Source organism: Nerophis lumbriciformis, linkage group LG07 (genome assembly GCF_033978685.3).
Source record: "Nerophis lumbriciformis linkage group LG07, RoL_Nlum_v2.1, whole genome shotgun sequence".
In the NCBI taxonomy this organism is placed as follows: Eukaryota; Metazoa; Chordata; class Actinopteri; order Syngnathiformes; family Syngnathidae; genus Nerophis; species Nerophis lumbriciformis.
Genome location: NC_084554.2, coordinates 15,315,493 through 15,341,994, shown reverse-complemented (window position 1 = coordinate 15,341,994; position 26,502 = coordinate 15,315,493). Strand labels below are relative to the sequence as shown.

The window sequence follows — 26,502 nt, the reverse complement described above, 5'->3', positions numbered from 1 at the left end:
TATGTATAATCAACCTTGCATCAAAGTCAGTTTTAAAGGACATGTATGTATAATCATTGTTGTTTCAAAGTCAGTTTTAAAGGACATGTATGTATAATCAACCTTGCATCAAAGTCAGTTTTAAAGGACATGTATGTATAATCATTGTTGTTTCAAAGTCAGTTTTAAAGGACATGTATGTATAATCAACCTTGCATCAAAGTCAGTTTTAAAGGACATGTATGCATAATCAACATTCCATCAGTCAGTTTTAAAGGACATGTATGTATTATCGACTTTTTAAAGTCAGTTTTAAAGGACAAGTATGTATAATCAATGCTGCATCAGTTAGTTTTAAAGGACATGTATGTAGATTTAACTTATCAAAGTCAGTTTTAAAGGACATGTATGTATAATCAACGTTGTATCAAAGTCAGTTTTAAAGGACATATATGTGCAATCAACGTTGTATCAAAGTCAGTTTTAAAGGACACGTATGTATAATCATTGTTGTTTCAAAGGACATGTATGTATAATCAACGTTGTATCAGTTAGTTTTAAAGGACATGTATGTATAATCAACTTATCAAAGTCAGTTTTAAAGGACATGTATGTATAATCAACATTGTATCAAAGTCAGTTTTAAAGGACATGTATGTATAATCATTGTTGTTTCAAAGTCAGTTTTAAAGGACATGTATGTATAATCAACCTTGCATCAAAGTCAGTTTTAAAGGACATGTATGTATAATCAACGTATCAATGTCAGTTTTAAAGGACATGTATGTATAATCAACGTTGTATCAAAGTCAGTTTTAAAGGACATGTATGTATAATCAACGTTGTATCAAAGTCAGTTTTAAAGGACATGTATGTATAATCAACTTATCAAAGTCAGTTTTAAAGGACATGTATGTATAATCAACATTGTATCAAAGTCAGTTTTAAAGGACATGTATGTATAATCATTGTTGTTTCAAAGTCAGTTTTAAAGGACATGTATGTATAATCAACCTTGCATCAAAGTCAGTTTTAAAGGGCATGTATGTATAATCAACCTTGCATCAAAGTCAGTTTTAAAGGACATGTATGTATAATCAACGTATCAATGTCAGTTTTAAAGGACATGTATGTATAATCAACGTTGTATCAAAGTCAGTTTTAAAGGACATGTATGTATAATCAACGTTGTATCAAAGTCAGTTTTAAAGGACATGTATGTACAATCAACTTATCAAAGTCAGTTTTAAAGGACATGTATGTATAATCAACGTTGTATCAAAGTCAGTTTTAAAGGACATGTATGTATAATCAACCTTGCATCAAAGTCAGTTTTAAAGGACATGTATGTATAATCAACGTATCAATGTCAGTTTTAAAGGACATGTATGTATAATCAACGTTGTATCAAAGTCAGTTTTAAAGGACATGTATGTACAATCAACGTATCAAAATCAGTTTTAAAGGACATGTATGTATAATCAACGTATCAATGTAAGTTTTAAAGGACATGTATGTATAATCAACGTTGTATCAAAGTCAGTTTTAAAGGACATGTATGTATAATCAACGTATCTATGTCAGTTTTAAAGGACATGTATGTACAATCAATGTTGTATCAAAGCCAGTTTTAAAGGACATGTATGTATAATCAACTTATCAAAGTCAGTTTTAAAGAACATGTATGTATAATCAACGTTGTATCAAAGTCAGTTTTAAAGGACATATATGTATAATTAACGTTGTATCAAAGTCAGTTTTAAAGGACATGTATGTATAATCAACATTGTATCAAAGTCATTTTTAAAGGACGTGTGTATAATCAACTTATCAAAGTCCGTTTTAAAGGACATGTATGTATAATCAACGTTGTTTCAGTTAGTTTTAAAGGACATGTATGTATAATCAACTTATCAAAGTCAGTTTTAAAGGACATGTATGTATAATCAACGTTGTATCAAAGTCAGTTTTAAAGGACATGTATGTATAATCAACGTTGTATCAAAGTCAGTTTTAAAGGACATGTATGTATAATCAACTTATCAAAGTCAGTTTTAAAGGACATGTATGTATAATCAACGTTGTATCAAAGTCAGTTTTAAAGGACATGTATGTATAATCAACGTTGTATCAAAGTCAGTTTTAAAGGACATGTATGTATAATCAACTTATCAAAGTCAGTTTTAAAGGACATGTATGTATAATCAACATTGTATCAAAGTCATTTTTAAAGGACGTGTGTATAATCAACTTATCAAAGTCCGTTTTAAAGGACATGTATGTATAATCAACGTTGTTTCAGTTAGTTTTAAAGGACATGTATGTATAATCAACTTATCAAAGTCAGTTTTAAAGGACATGTATGTATAATCAACGTTGTATCAAAGTCAGTTTTAAAGGACATGTATGTATAATCAACGTTGTATCAAAGTCAGTTTTAAAGGACATGTATGTATAATCAACGTTGTATCAAAGTCAGTTTTAAAGGACATGTATGTTTAATCAACATTGTATCAAAGTCAGTTTTAAAGGACATGTATATATAATCAACTTATCAAAGTCAGTTTTAAAGGACATGTATGTATAATCAACCTATCAAAGTCAGTTTTAAAAGACATATGTATAATCAACGCTGCATCAGTCAGTTTTAAAGGACATGTATGTATAATCAACGATGTATCAAAGTCAGTTTTAAAAACATATGTGCAATCAACGATGTATCAAAGTCAGTTTTAAAGGACACATATGTATAATCATTGTTGTTTCAAAGTCAGTTTTAAAGGACATGTATGTATAATCAACGCTGCATCAGTTAGTTTTAAAGGACATGTATGTATAATCATTGTTGCTTCAAAGTCAGTTTTAAAGGACATGTATGTATAATCAACGTTGTATCAGTTTTAAAGGACATGTATGTATAATAACTTATCAAAGTCAGTTTAAAAGGACATGTATGTATAATCAACATTGTATCAAAGTCAGTTTTAAAGGTCATGTACAGTGGGGCAAAAAAGTATTTAGTCAGCCACCAATTGTGCAAGTTCTCCCACTTAAAATGATGACAGAGGTCTGTAATTTTCATCATAGGTACACTTCAACTGTGAGAGACAGAATGTGAAAAAAAAATCCAGGAATTCACATTGTAGGGATTTTTAAAGAATTTATTTGTAAATTATGGTGGAAAATAAGTATTTGGTCAATAACAAAAATTCAACTCAATACTTTGTAATATAACTTTTGTTGGCAATAACAGAGGTCAAACGATTACTATAGGTCTTTACAAGGTTTGCACACACAGTAGCTGGTATTTTGGCCCATTCCTCCATGCAGATCTTCTCGAGAGCAGTGATGTTTTGAGGCTGTCGCCGAGCAACACGGACTTTCAACTCCCTCCACAGATTTTCTATGGGGTTGAGGTCTGGAGACTGTCTAGGCCACTCCAGGACTTTCAAATGCTTCTTACGGAGCCACTCCTTCGTTGCCCGGGCGGTGTGTTTGGTATCATTGTCATGCTGGAAGACCCAGCCACGTTTCATCTTCAAAGCTCTCACTGATGGAAGGAGGTTTTGGCTCAAAATCTCACGATACATGGCCCCATTCATTCTTTCCTTAACACGGATCAGTCGGCCTAACCCCTTAGCAGAAAAACAGCCCCAAAGCATGATGTTTCCACCCCCATGCTTCACAGTAGGTACGGTGTTCTTGGGATGCAACTCAGTATTCTTCTTCCTCCAAACACGACGAGTTGAGTTTATACCAAAAAGTTCTATTTTGGTTTCATCTGACCACATGACATTCTCCCAATCCTCTGCTGTATCATCCATGTGCTCTCTAACAAACTTCAGACGGGCCTGGACATGCACTGGCTTAAGCAGGGGGACACGTCTGGCACTGCAGGATTTGATTCCCTTTCAGCGTAGTGTGTTACTGATGGTAACCTTTGTTACTTTGGTCCCAGCTCTCTGCAGGTCATTCACCAGGTCCCCCCGTGTGGTTCTGGGATTTTTGCTCACCGTTCTCATGATCATTTTGATCCCACGGGATGAGATCTTGTGTGGAGCCCCAGATCGAGGGAGATTATCAGTGGTCTTGTATGTCTTCTATTTTCTGATAATTGCTCCCACAGTTGATTTTTTCACACCAAGCTGCTTGCCTATTGTAGATTCACTCTTCACAGTCTGGTGCAGGTCTTCAATTATTTTCCTGGTGTCCTTCGACAGCTCTTTGGTCTTGGCCATAGTGGAGTTTGGAGTCTGACTGTTTGAGGTTGTGGACAAGTGTCTTTTATACAGATAACGAGTTCAAACAGGTGCCATTAATACAGGTAACGAGTGGAGGACAGAAGAGCTTCTTAAAGAAGAAGTTACAGGTCTGTGAGAGCCAGAGATCTTCCTTGTTTGAAGTGACCAAATACTTATTTTCCACCGTAATTTACAAATAAATTCTTCAAAATTCCTACAATGTGATTTCCTGGATTTTTTTTTTCACATTCTGTCTCTCACAGTTGAAGTGTACCTATGATGAAAATTACAGACCTCTGTCATCATTTTAAGTGGGAGAACCTGCACAATCGGTGGCTGACTAAATACTTTTTTGCCCCACTGTATGTATAATCAACTTATCAAAGTCAGTTTTAAAGGACATGTATGTACAATCAATGTTGTATCAAAGTCAGTTTTAAAGGACATGTATGTATAATCAACATTCCATCAGTCAGTTTTAAAGGACATGTATGTATAATCAACGTTGTATCAAAGTCAGTTTTAAAGGACATATATGTATAATCAACGTTGTATCAAAGTCAGTTTTAAAGGACATGTATGTATAATCAACTTATCAAAGTCAGTTTTAAAGGACATGTATGTATAATCAACGTTGTATCAAAGTCAGTTTTAAAGGACATATATGTATAATCAACGTTGTATCAAAGTCAGTTTTAAAGGACATGTATGTATAATCAACTTATCAAAGTCAGTTTTAAAGCACATGTATGTATAATAAACTTATTGAAGTCAGTTTTAAAGGACAGGTATGTATAATTGTTGTATCAAAGTCAGTTTTAAAGGACAGGTATGTATAATCAACTTATCAAAGTCAGTTTAAAGGACATGTATGTATAATCAACGTATCAAAGTTAGTTTTAAAGGACATGTATGTATAATCAACCTATCAAAGTCAGTTTTAAAGGACATGTATGTACAATCAACGTTGTATCAAAGTGAGTTTTAAAGGACATGTATGTATAATCAACATTGTATCAAAGTCAGTTTTAAAGGACATATATGTATAATCAACGTTGTATCAAAGTCAGTTTTAAAGGACATGTATGTATAATCAACTTATCAAAGTCAGTTTTAAAGGACATGTATGTATAATCAACGTTGTATCAAAGTCAGTTTTAAAGGACATATATGTATAATCAACGTTGTATCAAAGTCAGTTTTAAAGGACATGTATGTATAATCAACTTATCAAAGTCAGTTTTAAAGCACATGTATGTATAATAAACTTATTGAAGTCAGTTTTAAAGGACAGGTATGTATAATTGTTGTATCAAAGTCAGTTTTAAAGGACAGGTATGTATAATCAACTTATCAAAGTCAGTTTAAAGGACATGTATGTATAATCAACGTATCAAAGTTAGTTTTAAAGGACATGTATGTATAATCAACCTATCAAAGTCAGTTTTAAAGGACATGTATGTACAATCAACGTTGTATCAAAGTGAGTTTTAAAGGACATGTATGTATAATCAACATTGTATCAAAGTCAGTTTTAAAGGACATGTATGTATAATCAACATTGTATCAAAGTCAGTTTTAAAGGACATGTATGTATAATCAACGTATCAATGTCAGTTTTAAAGGACATGTATGTATAATCAACGTATCAAAGTCAGTTTTAAAGGACATGTATGTATAATCAACGTTGTATCAAAGTCAGTTTTAAAGGACATGTATGTACAATCAACGTATCAAAATCAGTTTTAAAGGACATGTATGTATAATCAACGTATCAATGTCAGTTTTAAAGGACATGTATGTATAATCAACGTATCAAAGTCAGTTTTAAAGGACATATATGTATAATCAACATTGTATCAAAGTCAGTTTTAAAGGACATGTATGTATAATCAACATTGTATCAATGTCAGTTTTAAAGGACATGTATTTATAATCAACGTTGTATCAAAGTCAGTTTTAAAGGACATGTATGTATAATCAACGTTGTATCAAAGTCAGTTTTAAAGGACATGTATGTATAATCAACGTATCAATGTGTTGTGCCTGCTGACGTCACATCTGATCGTATTTGTAGTTGACTGCCTCCATGTAACATAATATTCCACACCAACAAAGCAAGCACGCCTGATAGAAGGCACTCAAAAGTAAGGCTCCTCTTTTCAAAATGTGCTAACTCAATGCTAATTTACATTGAATATGCCATATACATGCTACCGATTAGCATTGGCAATTTTACATAACGATTTCAAGAGCTCCAAACTTGTTAATGAAAATGACAACTAAGGTGCACGTTACAATCAAACAGCTGGTGTAGTAAGTACAATACTTACAGTACAAACACTTTGTAGGGCTCAACAACATTTAAGACTGGCACATTCTTAATGGCAAAGACTACTTCCTGACTACGCCAACACACCTACGACAAACTGAACTAAATGCATACTTGCAAATGAGACTCAGAAGTGTAAGACAACAAATACAACTGTACCTCAACTTAAGAGTGTTTTGAGATAAGAGCTGTGTCTCGATTGAAAATTAGAGTTACAAGCATTCCACCAATAGTTGGACAACACATCTGGTCTTACTCGCTAGCGTTGAGGTGGACATAACTTTGTTTTTCTATGCATGGGAAGGAATAAAGTGAGTGTGAAGGACGGTGCTGATGACAATTGTTGAATTCAAGTAAGAAATAATCAAAAACACGACTTAGCGAAGCAATTCAAGCCTATCACTGAGAGTCTGCGCCATACTGAAACGAGGTGAGTCCAACGGCAGCCAAAAACGTTAAAACAATATCTAAAAGGCAGACATTTATCCATAAAAACATGGGAGAAGCTGCTGATGGTGTCTTTGACGGAGAAACAGCTGGAAGGAGATACTGTAGAAGTCCACTCTCCAAGGTAAATGTTATGATATAACTTCATGAAACTACTGTAGTTGTTAATACATTCTATTGTATTGTTATTATACAATATTTCGCATTTAAAAGTGAGTGTTAAATGTTAAATATTGTAATTGTGGTGTTTAGGGGGGTACCAAATTGATTTGATTGAATTTCAAAGGGAGATGTTGGTTTGAGATAAGAGTATATCACAGCTTGTAAATTGAAGTATGTAGAACAATTGTTCAATAAAAACATGAACACACACAAAAGTACCGAAAATTGGTACCATCAAGTACCGGTATCCACTGCCAGGTGCTGGTAATTGCTACTGTATTAGTTCAAACGTGAAAGGTGGCCACCCTTACTGAAAACCATCTTATACTAAAGCAAGTCCAAGGTATTGGACTTTTATGACAAAGTATTTGTGGCTATTGCTTGTTTTTTTTTTTTCTGCAGCTGTTACATATACTGTAATATTGTACATGGTAATTGGGCTTTGTCATACATTGCATATATTATATAAGAATATAATACAACATAATATATCAGTATGTATTGTATACTGTACCGTATTTTACGGACTATAAGTCGCAGTTTTTTTCCCTAGTTTGGCCGGGGGTGTGACTTATACTCAGGAGCGACTTGTGTGAAATTATTAACACATTATCGTAAAATATCAAATAATATTATTTAGCTCATTCACGTAAGAGACTAGACATATAAGATTTCATGGGATTTAGCGATTAGGAGTGACAGATTGTTTGGTAAACGTATAGCATGTTTTATATGTTATAGTTATTTGAATGACTCTTACCATAATATGTTACGTTAACATACCAGGCACCTTCTCAGTTGGTTATTTATGCCTCATATAACGTACACTTATTCAGCCTGTTGTTCACTATTTTTTATTTATTTTAAATTGCCTTTCAAATGTCTATTCTTGGTGTTGGCTTTTATCAAATAAATTTGACCAAAAAATGCGACTTATACTCCAGTGCGACCTATATTTGTTTTCTTTTTTCTTCTTAATTGTGCATTTTCAGCCGGTGCGACTTATACTCCGGAGCGACTTATACTTCGAAAAATACGGTATATATGTTATATTGCTACTGTGGTAAATTTTTTGTCTACTTTAGACCTTTTGTTGTCACCCTTTTTTTGTTCCCTTGTGTGCATTACCCTTTCCATCCTTTGTAACTGAGCTACTGTGTGGAACAATTTCCCTTGTGGATCAATAAAGTTTGTCTAAGTCCAAGTCTAAGTGTGTCCTTGATGATGAGCTGTGTGTGGTACCTTAGGAAGAGCCCGAGGCCAGCGCCGCACGTGAAGGTGTGGGCGGTGCAGGCGCCGACGTCCTCGCCGTCCACCTCGGTCTGACAGCAGTAACTCTGAGAGCACAGCATGGAACCGCACACCAGACACAGAGTGGGAGCACGCGACTTGTCTCCTCCTGAGCGGGGGCACCTGCACAGGTGGGCCGACATAGAACAGGTCTTCAACAAGATGGTGGTGCATGTCTGGCAAACTTGAGCGTGTACTGACGTGAAGCTGGATGCCTGGTTAATAAGAACGCTGTAGTCTTCAGGCAGGTCGATCAATCTGTTGGATTCTCTGGGAAATTGGACCATGAACCCACAGCCCTCCAGTGTTTGTCTGACGGCTGGGTGAGCACACCAACTGCAACACACAAGCAGGATTTTAATGCAGACAGCACCTGGAACTCACTGGTGGTGATTAGAGTAGAAGGTTGGGAAAATTCAGTGGGTCCCCACAACATTAGTTACAGTAGGAAGGCGGTTCATATGACCCCATTCGTTGCGGTTTACCTGACACATGAAGCATGACGAATGGGAGGGGTGCACTATCCACTTAAGTCGCCAGACAGGAGAGTGTTGAATATCTTAAAACACAGGTGTCAAACTCAAGTCCCAGGGGCCAAATCTGGACCGCCACATTAATTTATGTGGCCCACGAAAGCCTGGAAATAATATGCGTTAAAAAAATGCTTAGTGTTTTCTTACTAAATATATTTGTTCTTTCCCTTTTGACATTAAAAATCATGTACTGCATGCAATTGCATATCTTTTAAAAATCACTATTATCAAAATCAAAATATTATATCATGTATTCCAAAAATGTTTTTTGTTAAAATAAAGATAAATACTGTACTTAAATATCTGCTTGACTTATGACTTCAAAACAAATTATTAATCAAATTGTAGACTGTAAAATTGACAATAGATTGTACGGTTAAATTCCGCCAACTGAGTTTTTTACCGTAAAATCAACTTTGGTAATGTTTTTTTCATATACAGTAAGACACTAAAACATTAAAAACCAAGCAAAAAAAAACATTAAAACTGGCAGCTCTGTTGCTTGAATTTTACTGCTAAAAACAGTGATTTTGTTTTTCCATTCCATTTATTCAATTTCGCCCGAATGCAGCTGAGATAGGCTCCAGCACCCCCCGCGACCACCAACGGGACAAGCAGTAGAAACGGATGGTTGGATGGATGGATTGATGTAAAAAACACACTGTTTTACTGTAAAATTCTGGTGACTGAGCTTCCAGTTTTTAAAGTAAAATGTAGATATATTTTTTTGCATCTTATCTAAATAAATATATTGTTAATGTATTATATATATACACATGTATATTGTATATTTTACTCATTGTTAAAAACGGCCCTCTGAGGGCAACTATAACTGTGATGTGGCCCTCGCAGTTATAGGGAGTTTACCACCCCTGTCTTAAAATGTGTTGTGTGGCAATTCCAACTTTGACCACAGAGTCAGTTTATGTAGAGTGGCGCTTTCCATCATTTTCAGCAGACTGCATTGCAAAAATGATTAACCCCCCTTACACGCAAGCTCCACCCAAGACTGTGGCTTTATGAACCCTCTCTGCTGTATCATCAGGGTCTCTCCAGGTTTCTACAAGTCAAATTTAAGACTTTAAGACCATATTGAAAATAATTTAAGACCATTTCACATTCATACAAACCAAAAAGTACAAAGACATTGAGGAACATCAGAGGGTCAAAATGAATTCTAAGTATATGAATTAATTCACTGCTCTTTCACATTGGAAAACAAAATGGTTAAACTACACCAGCTAATTTATAAAATAAAAGCTCCTAGCCATTATGGACAACACCTCCCACCCACTACACTCGGACCTTGCGGGGAGAATGAGCACGTTCAGTGGAAGGCTCAGACTCCCAAAATGCAACGACACATGAGGTCCCTCATACCGACAGCCATCAGACTGTATAATGCATATGTTCCTTGACTGCACTTAAATGTAGAGTATATGTAGAATATATTTATATATTATATATATATATATAATATATTATATATATTATATTATTTAGTATTATTACTGTCTATTGTGAGCGAACTGTGGTGCTGAATTTCCCCCAGGGATCAATAAAGTACTTTCTATTCTATCTATTCTATTCCATTAAAAGATCAAACATCATAACAGCAGTTTTTCAGATTTGCCATAGAAGTGTTTTCATGTAACAAGCAGAAAGTCAGCAATGGTATAGAAAAGCAGAACAAAACATTGTCTCTGAAAGAGACTGTTAGCATCTTTGCTAAAGCTAAATGGTTCACTTTTGCAGTGTTTTGGCGGCTGACCAAACAGATAAAAACATTGACAGTGCAGTATCTAAAAGCGATTGTCCAAAAAGAAAGAAGGTGATTATGGCTTGTAAGCCTCAAACTGAATTTGGATGTGAATTCAAAATCCCAATGTTATCACTAACATTGAAATGTGCTCAGCTCATTTTGTATCTGGTATGTTTGAATGTGTTTATACTTTTTTTGGTGACTTTTTTGAAAACATTGCTGATAAACAAGGACTAGTTTTTATTTGAGCATGACAAGATGACATTCGCAAATCTTCCTTTCTTTCCTAACCCCACCATAAACTGAGTGTAAACACTAAACAGACAACCTCAGTTGCTGTTCAAACTTGGAGGAAATATTAGACTTGAGAAGCTGACCTGAAAATATTGGAATACATAATAGAAATAATATAAAATAATTATGTTTTTTATGGTTTTACTGCTGTGAGTACACTACTAGCACAGAGAAATGCGCAAGTGCTTACTTACTGCTTAGTGGTAGTATGATTTCACTAGTAAACATCTTATATTGATCTCCCTCGGCAATAGGCGCCACTTCACCCACATAATACTCCTTTGGGGGGTTAAGTTGATCCTTGTATAGTATAGCATTTTTTGACACAGACTTATCCCAGATTTTTTATTTTTACATTATCATTCTATTCACTTTCACCGCAATGTTTACAAATGCTTCCCTCCACGATGGTTCCACATCTAAACACACTAATACCTTTTCAATCCACCGGCTTTAGGCATGCATTAAATTGATCGTTTCGGTGCCATAAATCGCTGAACTTGCACTTACACATCTTATGCAAGTAATTTGGCTTTGCTGTGGGCTTTTGTTTAGTTCTCTCCGCAGCTATGCTAAGCTGTAACAACACACCGATGCACACACACTAGCTGATGGTGCGCGATTAATTCTGATTAATTATTTTAGTTCCGTTATAGTCTTAAAAATTTAATTATTTAAAAGACTGACGTTTATGCAAATTCTCAATAAAAGTAATATACCGTAAATAGATTCTTAAGACCTTTTGAAATCGTATTTAATACCTTTTATGAGATCTTATGAGAATTTTAGACATTGAAATTGATGGATTTAAGACCTTTTAAGACCCGGCGGATAGCCTGATCATTGAATGTATATTCTATCATCCATGTTTGTTGTCTCTCATGAAGTCTGTAGTGAGTAGTAATCAGTGATGTTGTCGAAGGAAAAATTAAACGTTGTGATGCGTTTTTTAAATTAACGCGCCGCTGTATGCTTAAAATGAGCAAAATAGGTAACTATTACATGTTATCATAAATGTTACATACAGCGTGTATATACCCTGCATTGTAAGAGGAAATTTGATCACATTTATTTACTAGTGAGAATGCATGAAAAAAAGAAAAACATACAGTATGTGTGCTTGTCTTAAATAAGGATTGTGAATGATGGGCAACATTTAAATCCCCTTTAAATTGATTCAGAATAGTTTTAAATAAGAATCCCTATTCGGATCTGAATTGATTTATTTAAAGTTAGTTAAAACATATATAGTTGAAAAAACAGAAACAATGTGTTTGTTATCCACATAGCCTACAGCGGATGTGAATGATGCAATTTCCTGCGTGTAGACCATGTGACTTGTGGAATATTCCACATTTTCCAGAGGGGTGTGAATTTTAACTAAATGAATGGTTTAAAAACAAAACTTAAAAGTATAGTTGGGATAAGCAGTAACACAGATGTAAAATATATCAACATTTCTGAAGGATTTAAATGATTTGATTTCACTGTAGAGTTAGATTTTAGGAAGTGGGTACATGCAACAAATGCTATTTTCCCAGTGTTATTTGAATTCATCTTTTAAATTGTATTGATTGTAGCTGAGATAGGCTCCAGCGCCACCCGGCGACCCCGAAGGGATTAAGTGGTAGAAAATGGATGGATGGAAAATGGATGATTAAAAGTGCAATCAGTTCATTTTATTGTGCATTATACATTTTGTTTTCTAGGGATGCAAATAGCACTGATATGGTGGAATGTCAATAAGATGCCCTTGTTCGCACTCTCCAGGGAGCGCAGGTTTTCACTTGACCAACATTTTGGCCAGAATGTGCTTTGTAATCTGATTATTTCTAGTTTGTCTGGACCTACAGTGCACTGTTTTTTTTAGCGCATTTGATAACACTAATTACATGTCATGAAAATCAAAGCCTTTGCATTTTCTGTATGCAGTCTTTGTAGAGAAACGTCTGTACGGCCCTGCTTGAAAGGCTGATGCAGATATAAAGTGTTACCTGTGTATGAGTGGTTCCAGCACGGCTTGTTGGCTCTGGTACATCTGAAGCAGGTTGGAGGGCAGATTGAGGTAGCTACACACGGCCTCCCATTGGCCAGGTCCTGCACCTGCACAATAATATAAGGGTTCTGGTTTATTTGGGACATGCATACAAGGTTACATTGTTGTACACAGCATGTATTCACAGTCTTACAATTTAACATGTCTGAAGAGGGCAAAAGAGGAAGAGCAAATCTTATTTATTCCGACCTCTTCTCAGTTGTACAGCATTTATTAATGCATTCATTTGTTCACTTCCCATGTTTGGATTTATACCACTGACCTTTTATTTGTTGTATATATTAGTGTATATATATACTAAACTGTTGCATGTTCTACTTCGTACATTGATTTTGTTGCTTAATCCCTTCTATAATCTCATATTTAATACTATCATACTAATATGCTAAAGCAAGCAAGTCGACGATGTGCGTCGACGTCGACTTAGCCTTTTTAGTACAGTAATAGTGTAGTGAACACGCTTGACCGTGACTTGATGAGTTGGTCAATAGATGGGTTGTCAACATAAGACAGACTGACTTAAAGGGACCACTTTTTTCACCATTTAAAAGTGAAGTGAATTATATTTATTAGGGATGTCCCGAACCGATATTTGGATCGGATCGGCCGCCGATATTTGCAAAAAAATTAGTATCGGCAAGGCATGGGAAAATGCCGATCCAGATCCAGTTTAAAAAAAAACCTCCGGTCCGTGTTTTCCAACGCACCGATTTATATAATACATTCCACTTTTCTGCTGCTCCCTAATTTCCGTTCCGCATTTTCCAGCACACCTTCAACACATCCACAGGTCTGTGGATTCTCACGCAGTTGCTTTTAGCTGCTGGCATTACACCACAGGCTCTTCTCACTCTTTCCTGTGTCTCCCTCTCACAGACAGCAAGCGCACCTTCTAACATACGTCACATACTGTCACGTCATACGTCACATACGTATACGCCCTCCCCGAGCAGAGAGGTAGCAGCATGGCTAACGTTAGCTGTGATGCTAGCGCAGCCGTGCGAGCAATGTTCCCTCTAAGGTGCGCGCCTGTGCAATTGCGCACTGCTCAAGCGTCCTCTGCGCACGGCAAATCTATGCCACGCACAAAATCAAATAAAAAAATAAGCGCATAACAATGTTCGGCGGCATGGCGAAGTGGGTAGAGCAACCGTGCCAGAAACCTGAGGGATGCAGGTTCGCTCCCCGCCTCTTACCATCCAAAAATCGCTGCGTTGTGTCCTTGGGCGGGACACTTCACCCTTTGCCCCCGGTGCCACTCACACCGGTGAATTGAATGATGAATGATAGGTGGTGGTCGGAGGGGCCGTTGGCGCAAATTGCAGCCACGCTTCTGTCAGTCTACCCCAGGGCAGCTGTGGCTATGAAAGTAGCTTACCACCACCAGGTGTGAATGATTGATGGGTTCTCCATGTAAAGCGACTTTGGGTACTTAGAAAAGCGCTATATAAATCCCAGTTATTATTATTATTATTATTAATTTTCGACACACTGACACAACAGAGAAAACAGTTTTCGTCATCATTGTTCAAATATTGTAACGTCTGTCGAGACGCTTATCTCCGTTCGGTGCCACGTCCACACCATCAAAATGCAGAGGCAAACCTTTCCAGATCAACACCGTATGAAAAAAATAGTGATTTTTTTAGTTGTGATTTCCTTCTCTGCATGAAAGTTTAAAAGTAGCATATATTAATGCAGTATGAAGAACAATGTTTTAATGTAAACACATAGAATCATCATACTGCTGTGATTATATGCATCAAGTGTTCATTCAAGGCTAAGGCAAAATATCGAGATATATATCGTGTATCACAATATGGCCTTAAAATATCACAATATTAAAAAAAGGCCATATCGCCCAGCCCTAGTTCAATGATGCCATTTCTGTTTGTCATGTATAATTTTGTCTATTTTGTGTTTATCCTTGAATAAACAGGTCAGTTTCTTGTTACCAACCATTGTGTATTATTCAAACTCCCCTAATTCAGCTGGCTAGTTGTTATCAAGAGTACCGGTACTAAAACCCTTTTCAACATGATTCTGACAACTAAGTAGACTAAATAACTTTAAACTTTAATACATGATCGCATAGTGCAAAAACCTGGATCGGGACATCCCTAATATCTATATATAGCGCTTTTCTCTAGTAACTCAAAGCGCTTTACATAGTGAAAGCCGTTATCTAAGTTACATTTGAACAAGTGTGGGTGGCACCGGGAGCAGGTGAGTAAAGTATCGAACCTGGAACCCTCAAGTTGCTGGCACGACCGCTCTACCAACCAAACCTTTTCCTTCTCATCAGAATGCGCCGTTTTGTGGACAGTCCTTTTTACACGACTCCACGTTGGTCAGCTATGTTGTAGTTTTGAGCGCTTCCACGTGGTGTCTGCTGACAGATATAAGTTCGAACTATATGCTACTTTCTATGAGAAATGGCAACAGCGGAGGATGCATGTGCATGTACGAGCCAGTCTGCCCCACAACAAGAGAATAGGGAAAAAGAAGGAGCTTATTGACTACAGTGGCGGACTACAATGGTGGCCTCGAGCAAAGCTCTTCTGGTAAATCTCTACCAGTTATGGATCATCCGCTGACGTCACCAATAGGAAAAACATCACAAATTGTGCAAATTCCGATTGGCTTGTTTGGAGGAAGAATGAAGATTGTTTTAAAAATATCTCTGCCATGCCTCCAGGGTTTTAATTTTACATTTTCGGGACTTATGCAAATCCCAAACACACAAAAACAGGTACTGATACTAAAAAGTTGGTTTTGCATAATAAGCGGGTTCCAATACATTATGTTACTATTGTAACTACTTACCTTGTAGGTCAGCTGGTGGCGCTGTAGAGTTCAGGTAATGAAAAAAAAGAGCGGCGGCTCTGAGGAATGGGAAGACGCCAGCCTTAACACAACGCCATAATTGCCAGGAAGCCACGTCAGGTAAAATGCTAAAAACAAACACACAATGAGAGTAATGGTTAGAGTTGTCGACACAATAATATTTTAGGGGTTATTTGGACTGACCCGTCCAGGTGTTTCCTCAGTGTGTTGTAGAGTTGACAGGCAAGCTCCTCCTCCTCAGATCCCCCACCTTCCTGTTCCATGCAAACCTCTTCTACTCAAGCAGCAAGAGAAAATATAACAGGTAAGAATGTGAACGGACAATTTTTAGCTTTTGTAAATACAGACAAAAGATACTTGTGATTTGAGTGAGCTACCCGTGGTCGAGGTGAGCAGGACCTGAACCATGTGAGCAACAGTGATAAGTTGAAGGAGATGGATATGAGCAGAGTCGATCACATTACGTCCTGATTGGTCCAGACTGTGAACAGAGGTGTAGGACAGCACGGTGTAAACCTGTAAAAAGTAAACAAGACTCATGTGATAGAAGAAATGATTGATTGATTGATTGAAAAGTAGATTCAGATGCCCTTTTCCTCCCATGGGTGTGTCCACTTTTTGAAACCCAAAAAAACACATTTACTGTCCCCTCAAAATACAGCAAACACACAGTAATTAATGTCAAGACCACTATTTTGTCAATATTTAGTATAGCTACAATTATCATTTGCATCTGGAATTCTCTTACACTTGGCTCCTCCACCATCTTTTTAAGGATGTCCCCAAGTCACTCAATAGGGTTTAGGTCTGGAGACAAATTTGGCAACATTGTCATCTTTACCCTCAGTGGTCGTCTTAAAGGTGTTCGATTTTGGACACTTATTACGTATGTCTAATTTGTGTGCTAGGGTGCTTCGTTGTTGCGTGGCTGCTAGCTCCTGGTATCCGATAGCCTACTACGTTTACCATTTGCAAATTACTCGACTGAAATAGAAGAAAGGACCAACCCTGTGTGCTTATTGGAGGACATTTTGATGTTAACTGGCTACCCACTTTTGCACAAGTAAACACGCTGTCGCACTGCTTGTATCGGAGCTTATATCGGACATTTTACGTGCAAACCCATATAATCCGATACTTGTTTTTTATGTACATCGGTCCTATATCAATTTTGGATTGGGCCACCACAAAATTTAATACACATGCTCCCGATTAAACCTTGTAACAGTCATATGACACCTGTGAGGGAAAATCACAAATTGGCCCCAGTTTGGATATTTTCACTTTTGTTGCGAGTGGTTTAGATCAGAGGCTCTTCCTCTATGACCTCGGGGCCCAACTTTTCTACTACAGAGGGGCCCGGGGCCCACTCAATTATAAACACTGACGTAGTAATCTTACTCTTGACTGTGATCATATTCAATAATTATACTGTATCCTACTAACCTACTTACAGTTTAACAGGAAAAACCTTGTCAAGTGATATAAAACCATGTGTTAATCACAAAGATTATAATGAAGGCTTAGGTTAGGCTGATTACAAAAATACATTAATAAATATACTGCAAAGAGAGGACTCATAAAAACTGATTAAAAATAAATGTACCGCATTTTTCGGAGTATAAGTCGCTCTGGAGTATAAGTCGCACCGGCCGAAAATGCATAATAAAAGAAGGAAAAAAACATATATAAGTCGCACTGGAGTATAAGTCGCATTTTTTGGGGAAATTTATTTGATAAAAACCAACACCAAGAATAGACATTTGAAAGGCAATTTAAAATAAATAAAGAATAGTGAACAACAGGCTGAATAAGTGTAAGTTACATGAGGCATAAATAACCAACTGAGAACGTGCCTGGTATGTTAACGTAACATATGGTAAGAGTCATTCAAATAACTATAACGTATAGAACATGCTATACGTTTACCAAACAATCTGTCACTCCTAATCGCTAAATCCCATGAAATCTTATATCTTATCTTATATCTTATAGTCTCTTACGTGAATGAGCTAAATAATATTATTTGATATTTTACGGTAATGTGTTAATAATTTCACACATAAGTCGCTCTTAAGTATAAGTCGCACCCCCGGCCAAACTATGAAAAAAACTGCGACTTATAGTCTGAAAAATACGGTACATACAATTACACAGTGCTAAAATTAATTCTAAATAAATTAATAATACATGATGTTTCTTAAATTAACTGTCAATAAAGTTTAAGTGCAAATGAAAATACAGCTACACCACTTTAGTTCTAATTTTTGTGCTTAAGAAACTTTTCAATGACTTGAGTTCCAGACTTCTTCTGTTTATTTGACATTTTCATTACTGCCGCTGCGGCCTTTACGGACCACAGCTAAGAAACAGTTATTTTTTGGTGACCCTCTAGAAGGTGCTCACGGCCCAACAATGGGCCCCCGACCCTATGGTTAAGACATTTTGGCTATGTGTTGACTTATTTTGAGAGAATGGTAAATGTTATACTGGACACTGACTACTTTACATTACATTACAGAGTCATTTATTTTGTGTTGTCCAATGAAAAGATACGATCAAATACTTGCAGAAATGTAAGTGGTGTTGATTGTTGCAGAATGTCTTAACAAGACTAAAGCCTATGAAATTCTCATGATTGACTAAGAGCTGGTAGTAGTAAACCGATGTAGTAAAAGCCTCAGGCTTCCAGGCATGCAAGACCACAAATAGTGAGAAAGGGGTTCATTTTATGTATTAATTTATTTTAAATGTGATAAAAATGTATATACGTTGGATTTATGGTAGATGTAAAGTGGGTCCAATTTACCAGAATGTGGAACATGTCAATGTCCAGGATGCTTGGAGTGTTTTCTACTTGTTGGCAAGGAACCAGAGCTGGACAAGAGACAGAAACAGACGGATAAAAAAACATTATTCTCTGTTCGTAATTGGCTGGTTATTTCATTTATATTTCATAAAATTAAAGCCCTTGATATTGTAATGTTTATTTGCAGCGTTTCCCCTACCGTTATATTAGGGGCGGTCTGCCACCCCAGGAAGGTCAAGTTAATTGACTTGTATTTGCAATGCAGCACCAGTAATATAAGGATATTATTCATATAGAACACATCTATACATGACGTTATTTTAATAAACAAACTATGCTGTGTGTGTGTGTTTGTTTAGCACCATCCCTCAAAGCTGTACCCCGAGGGGGAATACTGAATTGTAATGTGTTTTTGATAATAAGCAGCCAGATGTGAGTACCTGCAAACAATCTGATGAAGTGCGTGTGGAGTGTTTGCAGTGAAGCTGATGTCCAGCAAGCTGAACTGAACCTGGTGATGGAGCTCAAGCAGTCATCCTGTAACACACACCAGATTATAGAAGTTACCCTATAAGATTGACAGATAGCGGTGTCAAGACAACAGACAGTGTACATTGTATCGACTAATTTGCTGTTTTACGCGACATGGTGTTTCTGAAAGGTTGTAACAAAAACATTCTATCTTAACATTCTATCCCATCTTACCTTATAAAAGTAATTAGTTACAATTACAAATTAATTCTCCCAAAAAGTAATTGAGTCGGTAACTCCGGTACCTCATTGTAAGAGTAATTCGTTTCTCAGCCAAGTAACTGAGACGTTATTTTATACGCTATTATGTTCTATAACAAACTTTAACGTCAGAGATGCTAATATTAACTGATTGAAGAATAAAAACACAATATACAATATTTCAGATCCTTTGGCATTTATCTGAACTCAATACTGTGCCACATGATATGCATAAAAATAAAAAATAAAGTAAAATAACTATTTGGTAAAGTAACAACATTAAAAATTTAAAGTACAAAACCAAATATGGTATTCAAAAATGTAAACTTAGGCAAAAAGACACAAAATAATATTTGGCGTTTAAGTCGTGCAGTTCTCTGCACATGTATACCAAAATACAGCCTGAAAGAACTCGAGATAAAACTGTTACCAAGTTTTGGGCAGATAAATGACATGCCTTCAAGTAAAACGTTTAAAAACGTTCCTGAATGACATTCTGATTATAAAATTGCATTTGTTTAGAAATATTGGTGTCTTTTTTTTTTAGCTAATTTAAACAATGCAAGGGAGAAATCACCTGTGAATAATCATGATTAATCCAAATTACATGCGATGAATCTGATTTTAAAAAGTGGTTGCTTGGGGTAGCAGCAGCAAGTGTCATGTTGGCATGTGATGATGTGAGGTGCGATTCGAGCAGACGGATGAACGCTTTTTTCCAGGACATATTGCATAACGATTCTTGCTTTTAACTTAAATGAGCGGAAAGTAGTGCTGGTACTTAGTTTTAGAACGCTACCTTTAAATTTCCCTGACTCCGACTTGTTGCAATTATCATGGGTCTAATTATGTGTCAGTCAGAGCACACTCAGCCAATCCTCATCAGGGTATTTACAATGGCGTCATCACACTGCCCCTTCTTTCTGCATGCAGCTAATGTGTGGCCGAAACCTGACACCTCGCGCTTCATTCAACCAAGCTTTAGTAACGTGCCACTTCACATCCTCTGTGACGGCAACAGCGTTGCAACGATGGGAACAGTAATGAATTCGATTACTCGTTAACGCCGTTATTACCAACACTGATCACAGTAGACATGCTCCATTGTTGCATGCACCGTAATAGTCAATAGTCAAGTCACAACAGTGCAACAGCATCAATAACCACAGACAGCGTAGTAATGAATATTACTTTTGACTTTTACATGTACTAAATCAGTGGTCCCCAACCACCGGTCCATGACACATTTGCTACCGGGATGCAGAGAAACAAAAATGAATTTATAAACTACTGCGTTTTCTCCAACTAAACTTTCGCCTGTCCCACTAAACACACCAATAAGCTTGTTAATAGATGTATATTACAACTCCTTTAATGTGAATTGTACATGGCACAATGCACATTAATGGACATATAAAATGTTAATGTGCCAGATTGCAGTCAAAGGGTAATTTTTCAGGCTATTTTTTTTGCTGTTTTTATCTGCCACACGTAGAAAGCCGGTCCATGAAAATAATGCATACATTAAACCGGTCCCTGGTGGAAAAAAGGTTGGGGAACCCTGTACTAAATTACCTAAAATTAGAACAGAGCTGTGACATTTTGTAGAAGTCAATTGTAGACGTGTGCATCTGTCCAATATTATACTAAATAATAGGTATCTAGATAGTGATTGGAGAATAATGATTCAGAAACAATACATTTTAAAGTGTAAACTGCTCGATACGATAGAATTTGATCCAATTCGATCCATTGCAATATGATGCTTTCTGATCTGTTGTTTTTAAGTCAACTTTCATTTATATTATATTGATCCGAGGTCATATTGTTGTGTAACTGTCAATCTTCAAATACATACACTTTTGAAAAGCCAATCTAACAAGTATTTGTAGTGATTTTGACATGACATTGACATACCATGTCATCGTGTTTATTACTGTAACACATCACACTTGAAGCACAACAAAACAGACTTAAATCTTCACTATTGAAACATAGTGATTTCATCCTTTACTTATTATACGGCTTTGTTACACATTTGCTGGTCGGTCGAGTGTGTGGTGGATGTACAGTATAAAATTAAAAGCCAAAAAACCTAATTTGGGATCTAGACCTGGGATAAAAAAGGTTCCGTTTTGTTTTTATGTTGCCATTTATTACGCCACAATGAGTGTGTGGTACACTTACTGGCTATATACAAATTTATATATATATATATATATATATATATATATATATATATATATATATATATATATATATATATATATATATATATATATATAAAGATGTGTGTGTGTGTGTGTGATTTATATGTATGTGATATATATATATATATATGTGATATATATATATATATATATATATATATATATATATATATATATATACACACACACACACACACACACACACACACAGGTATATGATATATATTATGTATATTGTGCTGGTGTTTCATAATGGCTCCATCTGCTGAATTAAAAAAGTCACTACATTTGACCTGTAAATAAAATAAAACATTTTTTTAAACAAGCTCTTCAAAAAGGAATACAAAGCGTGCAACTCTGGCAAATGAGCCAAATATTTAACCGGAAAAGAAAAACATTTATCTTATTATCTTATGAACCCACACTTTGAAACGTTTTATTAGTTCCATTTACATCATTGTAAGGCGACGTCATTGAGTACATTTAAAAGTCAAAAGTAAAGGCAACGAAAACTGTAGCACTTCTCCGACTTTTTTCTGTAATAGTGGTCACTCGTGAGCCGAAAAGAAGCCCTTTCTGATAAACACAGTTTAACGCTTAACAGCCAAATGATAAAAGCAGCTGTATCAGTGACACATTTTTTTTCTTAAAGTGACACACATTAAGGTACCAGGCCTTACGGTATCACTCCTCTTGTTTCATCATCCATTGTTGCTTAACTACAGTGTAAATACAGCCAGTGAGTGTGCCACACACCTAGCTGCACTTAGGCAGGAGGCAGGGTACACCATTAACAAGTCAAATAGGTCAAAAATTTGAGCAGCTGTTCGGACATGGTATTGGAGATCTATTATGCAGGGCTCTAGCAAATCTCAGCGTCCATTTAAAGATGTTAGTAGTGGTCTCTTAGGCTACACTGAGTGTAATAATTGAGAGGGATAACATTACCTGTCTGCAGGGTAAACCTCCGAATAAAGGCTTCTCCTCATCCATAAGGAGGCGCTCTGTAAAAGTCAATGACAGATTGTTTATGACAGGTGAATGTGTAAATGATTCTGGTGAACAGCGCTTCTGGAAAGTATCACATCGTTTCACTTTTTCCACATTTTGTTATGCCTTCTTAGGCCTTCTTCCAAAATGGAATAAATTAATTTTTGGCGTCAAAATTCTACAGACAATACTCCATAATGAAAATGTGAAAAGTTTTTTTTTCAAAATTTTTGCAAATGTATTAAAAATGCTCAATACTTTGTTGATGCACCTTTGGCAGCAATTACAGCCTCAAGTATTTTTGAATACGATGCCACAAGCTTGGCACACCAATCTTTGGGCAGTTTCACCCAATCCTCTTTGCAGCACTTCTCAAGCTCCATCAGATCAGATGGGAAACTACAACATTCCTCTGTGGAGAGAGGAGAACCTTCCAGAAGGACAACCATCCCTTCGGCAATCCACCAACCAGGTCTGTATTGTATAACGGCCAGAGGGAAGCCATTTTTTTCGTTAAAAGTTTGCCAACATGCACCTGAAAGACTCTAACCATGAGAAACTAAATTCCCTGGTCTGATGAGACAAAGATTTAACTCTTTGGCGTGAATGCCAAGCATCATGTTTGGAGGAAACCAGGCGCCGCTCATCACCAGGCCAATACCATCCCTACAGTGATCATGCTGTGGGGATGTTTTGAGCGTCAGGAACTAGGAGATTAGTCAGGATAGAGGAAAAGATGAATGCAGCAACGTACAGAGACATCCTGGGTGAAAACCAACGCTTCCTATCTATCCTGATGGAGCTTGAGAGGTGCTGCAAAAAGGAATGGGCAAAAATATAGGTGTGCCAAACATGTGACATCGTATTCATAAAGACTGCCAAAGATTCATCAACAAAGTATTGAACAAATGCTGTGAATTCTTATGTACCGTACATGTGATTTTTTTGTTTTTTTATTTTTAATACATTTGCTTTAAAATATGATACATTTATTCATAATACAATTTGCTTTTCACATTGTCTTTATGGGGTATTGGTGTAGAATTTTGAGGACAAAAATGTATATATTCCAATTTGGAATAAGGCTATACCATAACCAAATGTGGAAAAAGTGAAGCCCTGTGAATACTTTCCAAATGCACTGTAAGTGGGTGTGTATGTGTACCTATTGCTTGGATGGTGTAGGCACAGGTGGACCAACTCAGCACGGGCACCCTGTGGTCCTGCTCATTGGGATTCACCTTTAGTCCCACCTTGTAGGTTGACATGCTGAACGTGGTTATCATCTCAATAATACTGCTGGAAAAAGGGTTTCTAAGAAAAAATAATATAAGTCATCAGTGATGACAGTCCTGTAACTTTCAATGAGATGTTTTTCTCTATATGGTGACAATCTCAAAAAATAATCAATGCTGACTCACAGTGGAGTAAAATCAAGCCTGAATCCTTCAGGGATAGGAGGCTCCATGTCATCTGCTGCACAGACATCAGAAGTAACATTAAAACACTCACAACACAAACACAATAGAGCAGTTTTTCATGTGTCTGAATGACTGCTGACTGACCACTTGGCGGTTTTTTATAGGAGTGGTGCAGTGCTGCAATCTGCTGACTAGTTGTCTTCAGCCACATGTCCAGACTTGGGTGATCAACACTAAAAGACAAATAAGCCATTGAAAATTGCATTAATTATAAATCCAAGAAAATAGAAATTAAATTAGATGTCAATGTACATTTTTTTGTGCAGCCAAAGTCTTAAGTCACAACATTAACCAGACTACAAAACAATACAATACACAGGAGATGTGTGTGATTGTACCTGCGGTCAGGTGTTTGTGCATGCGGCAGCAGAGGTATAACAGTGTTGCTAAGACACTCGCACAGTGGACACAGGAACTCTCCATTCTCCACGTCGTAGCTGGTGTGACTTCGCAAACGCTGCTGCCGCCTCTGCTCCTTGAGCTGCACTGCTTCAAAGTACCTGAATATAAAGTTGGCGTTGATGCAATGACTAGAATGTGGAACACCACCACATCTAGTGGACAAGAACACTTAACACACCCTAGTGGTAAACATTACACATTACAGTATCGTGACTGCTTCTAATCATGTGACTCTCACCTCTGCCAGCAGGTGGCATGCATGATGTGTCCACAACTAGCAGTATGGATACCTACTGACAGGTCTGGATGCATGAACAAAGGGTCATGTCGCTCTGAAACACAATATCCATACAATCCCCAATCAGAAATCCTAAAAAATGATCACTCTCTCGTCTGTTTCAGGGAAAGGGTGAATGAAGCGCACCTGCGTTGGGTATAGAGCAGCAGCGTCTTTTGGACAAAACGGTTGATTTCTGAACAAACGCTGCCAAAACCATGGCCCTGCCGTGACATTTCACCTCCTGTTCCTCCTGACACAGTATGCAGGTCACCAGGTCACGCCGCTCGGCTCCTCTGCCCACTCTTGTGGGACCGACGCAGACCTCAGATGAACAGGACGGCTCCGAACTGGAAGTGCTGGAATGGCAACAGACAAGGAGCTTATTTAGGCCATCCTAACCAAAACTTGTCTAGAAAATAAAATGCATAAATGCACAATAAAATCAGATGTAAAAATATTAATCAGGCAAAGTGTCCTGTACATTAATCTGATTGCATACTTGATAAATAACAAGGCTGTCTTCAAATAAGGATTTTCATAATCAAATTTAGTGTGTGAATGTGAATGTTGTCGGTCTGTGTTGGCCCTGCGATGAGATGGTGACTTGTCCAGGGTGTAACCCGCCTTCCGCCCGAATGCAGCTGGGATAGGCTCCAGCACCCCCAAGACCCGAGAGGGGAAAGCGGTAAAAAATGGATGGATGGAAATCAGATCGTTTTTATCATTAGTCGACGATCAGTCGAATCTATAGCGTCTTTTTTTACTTAAATAAACACATACTGACTGGTCACTAGGTGTCAGTAATGTCACATATATGTATATCTAGCTGCTACAGTGAGGAGCGGCTTCTCTTTTTCATTTAAACCCTTTAGAAACCTTTTTTCTTTACGTATTTATGTTAGTCCCTATCCAAAATCAACTTTCAAGTATAACAATTTAGTGAAAATTCATACTTTAGTGTTAGTCATGTCCTAATCAGCATTTCTGGCCTCCAAACTCAATTACATTTTTGGCCTAAGATTTGATCTGAGTTTGAGTCCCGATCTGATACTTTGACGATAGATAATGACAATGAAAGTGTTTTAGCAAGCAGCTAAAGTAAACACAGTGAGCCTTTTTTACAAAACTGATTTCATTAAATTTAGAATTTGTAGATCAGATGATGGATCTAATTTGTGGTATTAAATGTTACATACTCCTGGAGCAAAAAAAGTGGATAGGGCACAATAACTAAACAAAAGTCAAAACTACTATTGGAACCCATTTAAGGCCATGTCCACACGAACACCGATGCTTTATAAACACACACACACTCAAGTCAGCTATAGCTGCTTTTCCAGGCTTCTGATTTGACAAAATGTGCACGACAGCTGGCGTATACGTTTGTGTGTAGACAAGGACCGTTTTGAAACTACACTTGTGTTGATGGAGACCGTTTTAACCCTGGATATCAATTTTTTAACTATCTGTATTCGTGTGGACATGGCTTAAGTATCCGTGTTCATGTGTACATGGCCTTACTCCCTGAGTTTGTAAAGAATAACAAAAACAACAAAACAGCATGCATCCTTTTTGAAGGAATCTTTCAAGTCAGGACAGTCCTTAGCCATGTAAACACTGGGAAACAGCTGCAGTAAAAATTGGTGAGGCTTGTC

The 26,502-nt window shown here is 36.9% G+C and overlaps 1 protein-coding gene across 1 annotated transcript in view; it reads right to left on the bottom strand.

The window, feature by feature from the left end:
• ubr2 (ubiquitin protein ligase E3 component n-recognin 2) overlaps positions 1-26,502 on the bottom strand; it is a 98,451-nt gene that overhangs the window by 5,993 nt on the left and 65,956 nt on the right. The window contains exons 30-44 of the mRNA XM_061965750.1: positions 24,992-25,203; positions 24,806-24,899; positions 24,504-24,665; positions 24,250-24,338; positions 24,106-24,160; positions 23,850-23,998; positions 22,643-22,698; positions 19,193-19,289; positions 18,753-18,820; positions 16,321-16,459; positions 16,127-16,217; positions 15,923-16,050; positions 13,035-13,143; positions 8,653-8,787; positions 8,404-8,574 (exon numbers count right to left, since the gene is read on the bottom strand). Of these exons, the coding sequence (XP_061821734.1) occupies positions 8,404-8,574; positions 8,653-8,787; positions 13,035-13,143; positions 15,923-16,050; positions 16,127-16,217; positions 16,321-16,459; positions 18,753-18,820; positions 19,193-19,289; positions 22,643-22,698; positions 23,850-23,998; positions 24,106-24,160; positions 24,250-24,338; positions 24,504-24,665; positions 24,806-24,899; positions 24,992-25,203 (1,755 nt within the window). The remainder of the gene's footprint in view (positions 1-8,403; positions 8,575-8,652; positions 8,788-13,034; positions 13,144-15,922; positions 16,051-16,126; positions 16,218-16,320; positions 16,460-18,752; positions 18,821-19,192; positions 19,290-22,642; positions 22,699-23,849; positions 23,999-24,105; positions 24,161-24,249; positions 24,339-24,503; positions 24,666-24,805; positions 24,900-24,991; positions 25,204-26,502) is intronic.